General features: G+C 39.1%; 1 protein-coding gene across 1 annotated transcript in view; it reads left to right on the forward strand.

The window, feature by feature from the left end:
- The window catches only part of adam12b (ADAM metallopeptidase domain 12b), a 275387-nt gene that overhangs the window by 142441 nt on the left and 118303 nt on the right, over window positions 1-14643 (forward strand). The window contains exons 5-6 of the mRNA XM_069899558.1: window positions 288-332; window positions 1633-1709. Of these exons, the coding sequence (XP_069755659.1) occupies window positions 288-332; window positions 1633-1709 (122 nt within the window). The remainder of the gene's footprint in view (window positions 1-287; window positions 333-1632; window positions 1710-14643) is intronic.

Here is a 14643-nt window from a genome sequence, read left to right on the forward strand (position 1 = left end):
AAATTACATGATCCCTGTTCTTTTTAAAAAAAAATAGACTTGGAGATGCCCTCAAAGGTGATTCCAGTGATGACCTGAGCTACACTCGCCACATATCTTGGAATGTGATCTTCGGTCAATGTTGGTTATTTCTGTTTTCATTATTCATTAACCCATACAAGAAATTCACTTTCAGCATGTTAGGTGAAAATATATCAGATGTCACAATGAACCCCATGTTTAAATAGAGTGCCGATGACCACTGTTTGGCCTCGAATCTTGATCTTTTAATTTTTGTACCTTGCTAGGTAGATTATTACAAGCACTTACCACTCCTAAGGAAAGACATTTTGGTTTGTATTTTCTAAATTTCCTCTTTCTTCTGTTATATTCTTTGCTTTCTAATAGCTTTATTTTTTTTAAAATCTGGGATTGGACAGTGAGTCATTCCTTCTTGGAAATTGAGCAAAGAATTGCTTGAGGAACTCAGTGAGTGAGACAGCGTCCATTTGTAGACACTGCGGGTGACTTTAAGTAGGAAAAAATGTTGTTCATGGAGGTTGGTTTAAGAAGGAATATAAGGCGTTGTTCTACAAGTTTATGCTTGACCTCTCCTTAGCAATGTTTTTGTGTTTCCAGCATTCTCTATTTTTAAATGTATACAGCAAGTTATTGTATAACAATGTCTCTTTAAATCTAGAATCTGATTGATGGTGAAAGCAAACAAACTTGTTGATGACAAAACTCTTACGGTTACATGAGTGCATTGGAGTGTCATTGGGGCCTTATTATTAAGAAGGTTCAAAGTCCCATTTCAAAAATATTAGCACGAGAATCTTGGTTGATGCTCCCAGGCAGTACATCAGAGCAAAACATTGTCTGAGGTGCTGTCTTTTGGACAGAGTGCTGAAGTGGGTTCCTATTCTCATTTTTTTAAATGGACACAAAATATTCTATGGCATAATTGCAAAGTGCAGCAGGGTACCTGACCAATATGAATACCTCCCTCAACTTTACCTCACAAACAAGTTAGCTGTCATGGGAACTTGTGATCATAGTTAGTTGCCAGCTTTCCTACATTTCAACAGTGTTCATGTTGAAAATATACTTTGTTGGCTGCAAAGTGAAAGATGCTACATAAATCCAAGAACAGCTTTCTTTACTTAACTCATTGAGTGTGAATTACTGACAAATCAGCTGATTTGGAATTGTTTCTCTGGAGAATTTTGCCTCTTCATCAATTGGCTAAGTCTTGATGAAATGTTTTCATCTATAGAATCATATGCACATTTACTGTAGTTCAAAGAAAATTGTTACAATAGAGGTCAAATAACATTTGTTTTTTTAAAAAATGATCACAAATATAACATTCTTTAATTTTACTGAGAACCTCATATTCTCTAATGAAATACGTTTTGCTCTCTAAATTAATATAACACCATTGTAAAAGTGTTCTGGTAAGCAACAAAATTTTGTCTGGAAATAACCTACATTATGATAAAATAATAATTGATTTTTCCATGGAAGCTCTTTTCCATTCATAGACTTGTAAAACTTTAATCGCATTTAACCAATGAGACTGCATTATTATTTATTAAAATATTGACACACAAGGTTAAACATAATTCATGTGATAAAATATTTTCTTTTAAGGGTCACTGCTTCTACCATGGTCATGTGCAAGGACATTCTCAATCTACTGTCAGCCTCAGCACTTGTTCTGGTCTCAGGTATGAATTAAACACATGCAAAGTGAACAATGTATTTATGAGAATGGTACTCTTCCTGCTTTAGGTGCATGTATTAATTTCCTAAATAATCTGTAGTTGGTATCCCTGTTTTATTTTCTGATTCTTTAGTTTAAGTGAGGCGAAGCTGGACTAAGCTGAAGGAACAGTTACTCACGTACTGAATGGTACAAAAGGGCATGCACTCATTGTATTTTTGTTGCCCAATGAAAAGTCAAGCCAAAACTTCTCTTTGTGCTGAATCAAAGCAGTGCATGCAAGGCACATTCAGGAAGGAAGAGATTATTTTTCTCTTTTTTTTTCCCAAAATAAGACCATTCACAATTAAAAAAATCTATCTACACAAGGTCTTTCCACAATCGTAGGGTCATATTTGCATAGATACAAAAGAAAACGGTGCGAATTCTTTTAATGTCATTATCATTCTCTTGTTGTGCATTGTATCATGAACAATTTATAGCACCATTGTCACCTTCACCCACCCCAACCAGCATTTCTTCACTTTCTAGTAGTTTGAGGGACTTCTCCACCAATCTATACCTCCCCCTCCCCCCCCCCCCCCTCAATGCCTGGTAGAAATTTCTTTAACAACACAACATTGAAGTTTTATCTGTTGCCACTTGTCTTTTATGTGCTCTGTAAAATGTTTGTAAGCTTTTTCATTTTTGCAAATCGTGTGCTTCATACGGAAGGCAAAATTGTCGCACCCATAAGATACTAACACAAGGAGACACGGTCATTTGATATTATTTGCATACAATTTTACTATGTAGTCAAGACCTAAAATTTGTTTAATCTTCCAGACTCTATCACTGAACCAATTCATATGAAGAGCAGTTAGTTCTGATGCATTCCTACCTGGTCCACTTCTGTGTAGTCCAACTCAGCTATCTTCCATAAACTCAGTTAATCGTGATGAATCCATTATTTGTGATTGTTCTCAACCAAATGTTCCACCTGTCTTCTGCACCTAAAATGTCCTCTACTCCCTCCCAGTCATCATATTGAATCACTCTTGAGTATTCATCAATAATTTCCCTATTTATCAATCTATCCTTGCACTGGACATTTCAACTCACAGCCTTTCAGCTGCATTCACCCCACAGTCTATGTCACCCACCTCTCTCTTTCGTCAGCGTGCTGTCCCTCCTCTCCTCTGTTTTTGAACATACTTGTCCACAAGCTATACTCACTGTAATTAAGGGAGAGACCTTTGTGTGATTTTTTTTTTTGTTGCATAAATTCTATTCCATAGCCCATAAACCTTATACTTAAAGTGTGGGAAACAGTAACATACAGAAACCAAGAGCCAATATTGTGGACCTTAATCTTTTATCCAAAATCCTTGGGACCAGACACTTTTTGGAATTCAGAATTTTTTGGATAATATTTCCAATTCGCGCAAACATTACAACAGTGTCGTCAACATCATCTTCAGGTTGGAGTCTTTTTAAAGACTTCTTCCACTGTCAACTGTTTCATTAAAAGAGGTTTCTGTCTAAGCAGTCTCTCTTTAATTGAATTAACTGCCATTATCTCACGCTCACTGATAAATGCACGTTGTTCCAATCCACAATTAACTGATCACACATTTTAACCATATTATCTATGGGCATTTTTTCACCTATGTTCACAATCTCTTCTTGCTCATTACTACTTTCCTCGTTCTAGTGTTTATTGTCGTTTAATACCATTTCAGCAATTTCTCCATCACTTAAGGAATCCAGAGCAAATGCCTCCAACGTATTTACATTTTCTGCTACAACACTTTTGGTGTAAACAATGAGGTTGGATATCATCTTCTTCTTGTTACTGACACAGAATCCTTCGAAGTCTTCAGCTGCAGGCTCATTTTCATCGAACATTGTTGCAGGCTAAAGATTGTGCCAAGCATTTTTTTAATGTTGATTCAGTTACAGTTTTCCAAGCATTACAAATGGCATCCAGGAAATCTTTGATGCATATTGTTGACTGCATCAAACACGCATTTCAGAAAAAAGCCTTTATGGTTGGTCTTCATTAAGCACAAGATTCCTTGGCTATATTAACGATGTCACATTATGAGAGGTGGTGGTGGGGGGAAGGTAAATGCCAAAAACATTATTTTTCACAATAAGTTCAGCAGAGGGATGTGCAGAGCAGTTGTCTAGGAGCAATAAAATTTTGTGCTTTTCTTACAGTCCTGGCTCCCTACAATGAGCTCATGCAACTGGTATGAAGTGGTTATTGAACCAATCAGTAAACATTTCTCTGCTTACACATGCTTTCTTGTTTGCGTAATAATGCACAGTTAACCTTGTTACACCTTTAAAACATCTCGGATGTTGCCTTCTTCCAAGCATTGCCAGCCTTGACATGTGTGTGCCTGCAGCATTTGCACGCCCAAGAACTGTCACTCTGTCCTGAGTGTCCTTGAAACCTGACAGTGCTCTTTCATCAGTTGTTGCTAATGTCTTTCTACAGAGGTAGCACCAGTGGAGAGCTGTTTCGTCACATTGTAAATTTGCTCTGGACTAAGGTTTTGATCAGATACCATCTCAGCAAATTCATCAATGTAACTAACGTTCAGCTGCATCCTAATCAGTGGAAACTTTTTCAGCACAGATTTTCAGATATTTTACACCATGATGCTTCTTAAATTTCTGCAGCCAACCTTGTGAATATTCACACTTGTCTTCAAAGTTCAGTTTTTCATGGAATTTTCTAGCTTGTTTCATGACAATTAAACCAGTCAGAGGCATGCATTCACTTCTTCGTTGTCAAACCCACTCAATCAGCACACGGTCAAGATCTGCGGTTTTTTTTTGTTGCCCTGTGCAATGTTTTCCTAATTTTCATTCATTCCTGTCACTAAAACTTCAATAACTTATATTTTCTGCTTCTTTAAGTCCTATATGGTGGTAGCACCCACACCATAATCTTCAGTAAGACACTGCACAGGTACACCACCACCAAGGTTCTGCAATAACTCTACTTTCTGCTCTATCGATAATGACGCTTCCTTTTCTGCTTCTCACTGTTACCCATAGGAGCCTCTGCAGCTCTTTGACATTTTCACAAAGTCTGTGAGCAGCAGAGGCGTCTGATGTCAAGCCAAGTACAATGAATTGGGTGTCCATATACAGTGAATCGGAGGCACTGGACTCTGTTTTTCTCGCTGCCACTTATAAATAAACGATTCCTATAATTCAGGTAGCATTATCTCAATGCTATTACAGGCAGTCCCTGGGTTATGAATGAGATCCGTTCCTAAGTGTGTCTTTAAGTTGAATTTGTAGTTAAGTCAGAACAGGTACATATGGTTCTTATTTACCGTCAGTTTAGTCAAATGTTTGTCTTAGAATATAGTATATATTTTACCTTTCCATGCATAGAAAACCACTGGAGTCAATTTCTTGAAGTAGGCACTCTCAAGACTGTGTTAACGGCAACCTAAAATGGCAGACAGCTTTCTCCTTACTCGAGTTGACGCACTGGAAGCCATGTATAGTCCGTTGATAAGTACGAGTTGTCCATAAGTTGGACGTTCGTAACCCGGGGACTGTCTGAACAGTACCAGCGACCCAGGTTTGATCCTTTCACTGACTGTAAGGGTATTTTTCATCCTCCCTGTGATCACATGGTTTCTTCCCACATTCCAAAGATATACAGGGTTAGTAGGTTTATTGGTCACATGGGGGGCACAGTCTCGTGGCCAGTAGGATCTCTTACTGTGCTGTATCTCTAAATTAAAATTAATTAATGTTGTGAATTTAGTTTTCAAAAACAATAAATGTTAAACTGAGCATATGAACATCCAGGCACACAAATTGGAACAGGCTCAGACCACCCAGCTCCTTAAGCCTATCATTGCTGATCTTATTTTAAACTCAACTTCACATTCCCACCTACTCTCAGTAACCTTTCTCTCTTTGTTGATAAAAGAATCTACCAAATTTTCCCCCAAAAAATATTCAAAAACTCTGCTTCTAAATGATGAAAGAGTTCCAGTAATCCTCTGAAAGAACTCATTTCACCTCATGTCCGGATGGCTGCATATTTGTTGTCGATCACCATGTTTCTAATTCTTCCCACTGGAAGATCCATCCTCTCTACATCCATCCCATGAAAACCAATCGTAAGGTGCCCTTGTATGTGCCAACTTTGTATTTCTGCTGTTCAACTTCCTTAAATTCACACAGCTGGTGACTTGTATTCAGTGACAGTAGCAATGGAATCCATTTTTGCGCCTTGTGAAAATGGGATTTATTTGTTATTATATGTGCACCTGAAATAATGATTTTGAGCCTTGGGTTTTAAGTTCACTGAAGATAATCAATTTCCTTTCCTTTTCTAGGAGAAAATAACTCAAGTGTACACAATTTTAAAACAGCACACCATTACACTCCACTAAACTACAAATTAATTGAGATTCAAAAAACATCTGGAAAAGATCAAGTGCATGGAAATATCTTGTTTTACTGCCATAACCTGTTGAAGATAAAAGAGATCTTTGGAGCTTATAAAATTAACATGCTATCCATCTTATTTCTTTATGCAACTGTAGAAGGCGGATCCTAGTGTTTTGATTAAAGACCCAGAACAGATTCTGGGGATTATGGCTCTCAGCAGAATTAGGTTGTCCATCCCTTTGTATACTTGTGCTAACAATTATTTGCCTTCCCCATGCAGAGGCTATAGTTAGACTTCATGCACAAGACTCAGCACATAATGTGCTGGTCTCATGCTCATTCTGGCCCTTTGGCTTGTGCTTGCCACCAATGCGATCCAAGCAGACCCACCAACTTCCAGTGTCCTACACAATAATGAAGCTCCAGGCTTCAGTGGCATGGCTGACCCATGAGTGGGCTTCAGTCCCAGGTGTTGCTGAATCTTGGTGGTCAGTGACAATATTCACTTCTTTAATATTTTAGCAGAGGCCTTGGTTTTTTTTTAAAGCAACTTCATTCTTGGTAACTGCCTTGATCACACCCACAGCTACCCTCTGTCTCACGTTACTGACAGCAAAGTGACTTAGAGGTGGATATTCAGAAAAACTCTCCACTCAAATGGGACAATTTGTGCTCTCGATAGCCTTTTTAGTACAGTATTTCTAAATATTTCTGAAATAAGAGACTTTTGAAACTTTTGATATACTTTTAGTTATTGCCACTACCACTGAGCCAACTTCAAATCTAATTTTCCACTCTTACACGGATCGTATAGGCGTTTATCTTTTTGACTAGCTGCCATGTGGGACCTTACTGGAAGCTAAAATCTTTGTAGACTACATCATTATATTGCCCTCGACAAACCATTTAAAAAAAAAAATTCATTGAATTTATTCAGATATGTGATGGCCAACTCATATTCCAACAATAGGTTGTGGAGTAGGTGTTAGGAAAAGAGCAGGCTGGCCGGTGGGAACTTGTTCTGGGCACGGCTTGCAAGCAGGATTTATCATTAACAGATTACAACACAAGAGTTAGAGGAGAAGATCCTGTGAGATGCATGTTCAATAGGTCCGACTTGTCTTTCACAGCATCAGCTTTATCTGGGTTTTGACTTGGAACCTATAGATGAAGCAAAACCTCCTTGGATGCCAGGCCCAGTCCAGTCTGTGGTGCTAGAATCTATTTGTTACCTGGTCATAAAGGCACTGCACAGGCAGTCAGATGTAACCTCAACACCACAGTATTCATTCCAGTAACCAAGCAGAGTAGGACATCAGGGTTTCCAGATGGTGATACCACCGGCCGCTCCGATTGTGAATGAGCTGGAGAATCCCAGTTCTGGTCTTATTGTCCATGTGGTTTTACGGGAAAGTTCAAGTTACATCAATATCATTAAGGTGATAGAGTCCTGGAATGAATTTAGCATAGAAGAAGGTCATGCCAGTTTCTTCCAGAGCTGATCAATTGTTCAATTCAGGCATTTTTTCGTTTGCCAGGCAAATTTCCTCACCATATTATTAATCCAAAATAATTAATCCACTTCTCTCTTGAAGGTCACAATGGAACTCGCCTTCACCAGGTCTGCTGGTACTACTTTAACAGACTCTGCTGTCAAGCTGCGTCAATAGGTTTTTCCCTCATGTCAGCCTGAATTTTCATGTGCTTTATTTTCTTTCTGTGATCTCCACTTCTCACAAAAATGAATAGCTTTCCACAACCAACTCTGCCTAGATGCTTCTGTCAATCTCTCTGCAGCCTTTAGTCCCTCACACCAGGAACCATTCTCATAAATCTTTACTAGACCCTGTCTTCAATCCTTTCAATAAAGCAGAGAGCAGAATTGGTTCAATGTTTGATTTCCTTGCTTTTTGGTACTTGGATGCCTCTATTAATAAAGCCCAAAATTGTACATGTCTTATTAATCACTTCCTCAACCAACCCTACTTCTTGCAATGATTTGTGCACACTTACAGCCAGGTCCCTCTGTTCCTTTAGAACACTTTATTGTGTGTCTCTTGTCATCCTTCCAAACAAACTGCATCACCTCACATTTCTCCGCTTTAAATTGAAACTGTCGTGTTTCTGCCCATTCTGTTGTCCCATCTACAATCGATCACTGTCCTCATCACAGTTCAAAATACTGCCATTCGTCAAACCCAGGTCATTAATATATTTCAAAAATAGCCATGATCCCTGTGGCATTCCCTCGGAAAGCCACTATTTACCTATCTGCGGTCAAAAAGTAACCATTTACAATGACATTGTTATGTTTTAATTTATCAGTTTTGAAAGCATGCTATTAATATATCTTGCATGCCACGAGCTTAGTCTTTGTTCCTACGTCTCTTTTGTAGCACCATATTAAAAGCCTTCTAGAAATTTGTGTACATCACATTATGGCATTACCCTCATCAATAACATTCCTTTTGGGACTGTTTCCACCTTCCAGGGCAGTTTGCAACCCATGGCAGCTGTGACCATTCTGAACAAATTCATGCTGGGTGTCCCTGATTATCCTGTAACTTTCTAACTCAAGGTTTATTCTGTCCCTTGGAATTTATTCCATTAATTTGTCCACCATCAAAATCAAGCTACGTAGTTTGCTTTTGGAGTATACCTCAACTTTAAGCTCCTGTGTACTAAATAACCACGTAATACAATTTCTTTTCTTCACAACCTAGAACCTTTGTATTGTTTTTCTTGGTCCCTTTTGAACTGAGCTATATGCACCACCAAAAAAAATTTTAGTTTTTCTTGGATTATGTGCCACATCATCCACCAATTTCCTTCTTTATTTCCATTTACTTTTTCTTTTCCTTGATTAATATTCTTTTAATATTTCTTATTCATCACTTTGTATCATTTCTGAAGAAAATCATTACAGTTTTCTTAAGAATTGGGCTATGTGGCCAATTACTCTTTTGTCTGTCCTTACCATGTCTCGCACTGTAGAGACTTTCAGAAGCTATGAGACTGGAGAAGAAAAAACACGACGAGATGCTGTTTGGCACAATGTAAAGGCCTTTTCTCATTGCAAACCTGCTAAATTGGCGAGTGAACAACTTTTTAAATCGCGATAGGGTCGTTCACACTGAACCAGGAAAAGCCGGTTCAGTGCGCCCTTTCACATTACCTACCCGGTACCGTGGAGCAAAGGGGGAGGCCCAACCTCCAGCAGTGACACCCTGAGTGATGTATTACACACAAGCAGGGCACTGAAATCATAGCGGGAATAAAGCACACGCATGTACAATTTTTGAAAGAGTGTGAGGAAAAACGCACACAATTTAATAAAACACGCACACAATTTATAAATGAGAACGTGAAAATCTGCTGCAAGTATTGATTGAAAGAAGTGGATTTCAAACTTCTTCTTTCCATCCACATAAGACCTTAAGTAATCCCTTACTAATCACCACTACCTATCGTTGAGGGCTGGTGGTTGGCTGTCAGTGGGGCGGTGGGCTTCAGACTGTTCAAATTGAGGACGAACCTACAGACCAGCTTGTTCACAATCTGGCAGACAGAGTGTCAAATCAAAGTTCTTGAGCCTACAGACGGGCCGTTATATGTTTTGCAATCTCCTCTTCAGCCCAGATCGAGAGGAGCACCTGCACCTCCCGATTCCCCCCCCTCCCCCAATTCACCATCATTACTATATCCCACTCCTGCCAGAACCACTGTACTCACCAAACTGACTCACTGTCCCACCAGGAGGTCGCACGTACACAATGAAACGTCATCAGTGCATCATTAATGGCAGGCACCCAGCAAACCGGGTAGTCCATTCACACTGGAGCTTAACGGATCAGCTCTGATACCTCCTGGGGTGGTTAAGTAGTGGGTAAAAATGGACCCCCCCCCCCCCAATACTGGGAGCGTTCACACTGATAGATGAACTGCTAAATTGCCGTTTAATTGCTAAGGGGCTTAAGATAATTAATAAAAATTTTCTTTGTTAGTTTAAATCACTGGTAGCTTGGAGAACAAATACATTGATGCATGCTGTCAAAATGATGGTTGATTAAAGTTTAACATTTAGATCCTATCTTGCCTAAATTCAAATGTGAAAAAGATATAATCCTTCCCAACTGAAATAACAAAAAATTAGTTTGTGAAACAATAGATTAAGTGATTCATTTCAAACAGTACATGATGAGACAAATCCCTAAACCATTGTATTTTGTAGCCAATTAACCTGACTAGATACTGAGGCAAGGATAAGAGAAGTTTATATTCTCTGTATTGAACTGGCAATAGATAAACCTGAAGAGGTGCATTTTAAGATTTGATTACACCTCACTGTCAAACAAATAAAAAACATTCTGTATTTATGCAGAAATTTTGATCAGAGGAGATACAAACACGTTGGAACTGACAGAAATAAAACTGTTGACCATAACCTGCATTTTATTTATAAGCAGAAGCAGAGATCATCCTTTCATATTGTATTAAACAGAACTAAGATTCTTAGCAGGTAATACAGATCCAAAGATTTTGGGAATTTGCATCAGTAATCAGGTTATTTGGGAGTGCAAGTCAGAAGAAATGGCTTCTTTGAGTGAGGGAATTATCACCGAGCGGAAAGATGTATTCAGACATTGTGCTGAATGGTCAGTAACTGGAAGTGCACGGAGCGAAGTACAAGCAACAAGCAGAGCAGGGGATATATAGCAAAAGATCCCTAAAGGTTACAAAAGGTGACTCTGGCATTAATTATTGGTGTTCTGAGAGGCTACTTGTGTCTCACATTACTGCAGCCACCCAACCTGTCTTGACCCACTTCAATACGCCGGCTATTACAACAGGTTCATTGCAGGCACCATCTTCCTGTCCCTACCCTCAACCCTGGAGCATCCGGATGACAAGGACATCCATATCAGACTATTATTCATTAACTACTGGATCCACGACTTCCTGTAGGGCTGACTGCAATCAGTGAGGATTAGTGACATCTCCTCCTCCACGGTCACCCTTAACACTCATACCTTGTATATCCATGACTATGGCCAAACACTGTTTCAACTCCAAATATAGATTGACAGATGACACTACTGTTGTAGACCAAATCTCAAACAATGGCAAGTTAGAATATGGAAGGGAGATGGAGGGACTAGTGGCTTGCTGCTAGGACAGCAATCTCTCCCTCAACGTCAGCAGTTCCAAGGAGCCTGCATTAGACATCCAGAAGAGGGTTGAGCTTACTCCCCCATCCACATCAACAGCTCTGACGTGGAGATAGTAGACTGCTTTTAAGTTTTTAGGGGTAAGTGTCCTGGTCTGACCACAATGACAGCCAAGGAAGTTCATTAGCACTTTTATTACCTCGGAAGCCTGAGGAAGATTGCCATTTTGGGTTCGTCTTCAACACCAACTCGATATGTGCCATCAATAGAACTCATTACTGTGTGACAGTCCTCGCTCCAGACTTGTAAATAAGGACAAACACCTTTACCTCTTTGCAAAGCCTGAGTACCCCACTGCAGCAAGAGGCACGGCAAAACAGCTAGTCCTGCTCCAAGGGAGTCTCCTCTCACCTCCAAGGTACAGCAGTATTTGTACATACAAAGTACGTTTGTTTTTCAGTTCATGCAATTACATTGCTGTGACACAATTCCTGCTATCACAAGATATTCCATTGTTATTAACCCAATGCAAATTAATCAAATAATTAGTAACCTTCTGGCATGACCTCAGAGCATCTGCTGATCACCTTGCATCTTGTTTTTCTATATTTCAAAAGTTTTTAATCACATGGTTACAATGTTATCCCCTTGAGTGTCACTCCACTTCAACGACTGCAAGAAACTGCAGAGTTGCCAATGCAGTTCAAATCATACCACAAAATCCCCTCCCTTCCATCGATTCCCTCTTCACTACACAGGCAAGAAAATGCCAACAGCATATTAAAAGATGCATCCTACCCCAGCCACACTGGGGCATAAGATTCACAAGTGTCTGATCACACACCTCCTGATTCAAGGACAATTTCAACTGCTGGAATCTTGAGCAACTCAGCAGGTCAGGGTAACACCTAAGGTGGGGGGGCTCCAACCTGTGTCACATGAGCCAAAAGTGGCACATTGAAGGAAGCCCGGTTAGTTTAGACGGAAGCCTGATCCGCCGAGACAGAGTCCGATGTAATGTATGTGAAGGAGAGTGGTTCCATTATAAAAGTTGCAGTTTGTAAACTTCTTTCTGTTGCTACAATGTTTAAATACAAGCGGATGTCTATCTTTAGAGTAGACTGGAAGAAAGGTCACGATGAGAACTTTGCAGTGAGTTCTTTCATAAATAAAGCATATTGCTTTGCTGGTTTCAATTATGGGCTATCCTTCAGTATTGTGAAAGTTGAATGGGAAAAGGCAGAAAGGAGCCCAGGGTTTGCTCCACAGATAGCACCACTCTATTTTCTTGCTCTGTCATATTTTATCTGGGTCACTTGACGGAGACGGTGAGCTCCTTTGGGGAGAGGAGAGAAAAATAACAAGTTTCAAAACTTGAACTTCCAGAGTGACTTAACTAGAGAAAATCTGCAGTGTGCTTTGTCTGAACTGCCCAGCAAACATATGAAAAGTAATCTGTGCCGCTATGAATTGCTAACAATGAAGAATACTTAATGGTCCTCATTTGTACAATGAAAGTTGGAGAAAATCAGCCAGCATTTACACTAGATTTACATTTTTACATGCTTTTGTGCTTCTCTTTGATTTTTTTTAAATGATGGTGCTGGTTTTCAGAGATTTGAGAGGGTGCAATAATGCAAGTCATGGATTCTGAGGTTTAGATGGTCTTGTGAGGCAGAACTTACTGGGGGGTTTTTGATCATTCCATTGGATGTGCCTGGTAGCAATGACAGTAGTAACTTCCACAGGTAGAGAGCAGCATAAAATCTAGAAGGAGATATAGTCCAACTCCAATTATCCAAAATGGTCAGGACTGGGCCTATTTCGGATTAACAATATTACCAGATAACTGGTCATTTTTTGAAAAACAGCCCAGTAGCAACAGTAAATTACTTGTAACAGTGTTTAAACAGCAAGGAAAGGCTTTTTAAGCATGAATTAATGATGAATTTTTAAAATTTTCAACTTGTGATATCTGTTCGGCTCCGAAAAATTTCAGAGAACTGAGGATTTCTGATCGTTTGGGATATCCTCATTTATCTAAAATTTTCGGAGGTGAAATGATGTCATTTTGGCTTTAAAATTTTTTTGGCTAAATAAGGATTTCTGATTTTTCTGAAATCCTCAATTATCCGAAAACTTTTTTTGAGCTGAGGATCACTTCCAGGTCCAAAATGATTTTGGATAACAGGATTTTGGATAATCTGATCGGATAATCGGAGCTGTACTGTAATATCAATTTATCAAAAAATATTCAATGAAATCAAAGTTTCAGAAATGTTCCTGCAGTGGGTTGATGGTCTCTTTCAGATTTTCTTCACTGTTTTTTTCATCATTTCAATAACTTAATGCCCAACAAAAATAGCCCCAGATGTGTCTCCTTGTTCAACTCCCATTTAATTCATAACATCGGTGAACAGAAACAAGAGTCATTAGGTTGCTTCTTGAAGCAAGGACAATCTATCTGTCTGGGTGGGGGGAGGAGAATTCTGCAGCTCTGCATTTTGAGAAATTAAAGCAGGGTTTCACAGCAATGTGAAATTTAAACCAACATTAGTTTGTGATGAGTGTGGGAAATACAGACATGTGAAGTATAGGCAGACAGTTTATGTTGGCATGTTCTTCACTCCTGACTGTGGTGCATTACATCAAGTCAGTTCAAGCTCTCAAAAAGTTGGAAAATATAAAAGCACCTTTATGCTTTATGGTTTCCTGAAATGTGAAGATTTATTGAATTTAATTGGGTTCTCACTAAGAATAAATTGCTACATAATTAGCAAGTGCTGTGACAAACATTTCAGGTGCCACTTAACATAAAATGAACGTGAAATACTTTCTTAACCAGATCAATAATAATGTTAAAATCCAACAAAAAAAAAATTTGTTTGTGTAGGCCAGTAAAAGGGAAGACTGTTATCATTCAATAATTTATTTAGCATCAAAGGTTCTTAGTAATCCTTTGTGTAATGTATTTTAATCAATTGAAAATTTAACTTTAATCATGAACTGTTCAGATTTCCCCAAAGTCTCCAACACTTTTGCATTAAACAATAACAATGCCCAATGCCTTTACTGCAAAGAAAATAAACCTTTGTGCATCTGAATCTACCTGTGTAACGCACAATGTAAAGAAGGAGATGCTGGATGACCAAAGGTCATGTTTCATGTAACATCTAGCGGATGAACTAAAGAATTCCAGAGTTTGGAGCCTACTTTGTGGAAGAAACAATGGCCATGGGGCTCTCTTTCTTTCTTTGGCTTGGCTTCGCGGACGAAGATTTATGAAGGGGTAAAGTCCACGTCAGCTGCAGGCTCATTTGTGGCTGACAAGTCCAATGCGGGACAGGCAGACACGGT

The sequence above is a fragment of the Narcine bancroftii genome, chromosome 10, assembly GCF_036971445.1.
Source record: "Narcine bancroftii isolate sNarBan1 chromosome 10, sNarBan1.hap1, whole genome shotgun sequence".
Lineage (NCBI taxonomy): Eukaryota > Metazoa > Chordata > Chondrichthyes > Torpediniformes > Narcinidae > Narcine > Narcine bancroftii.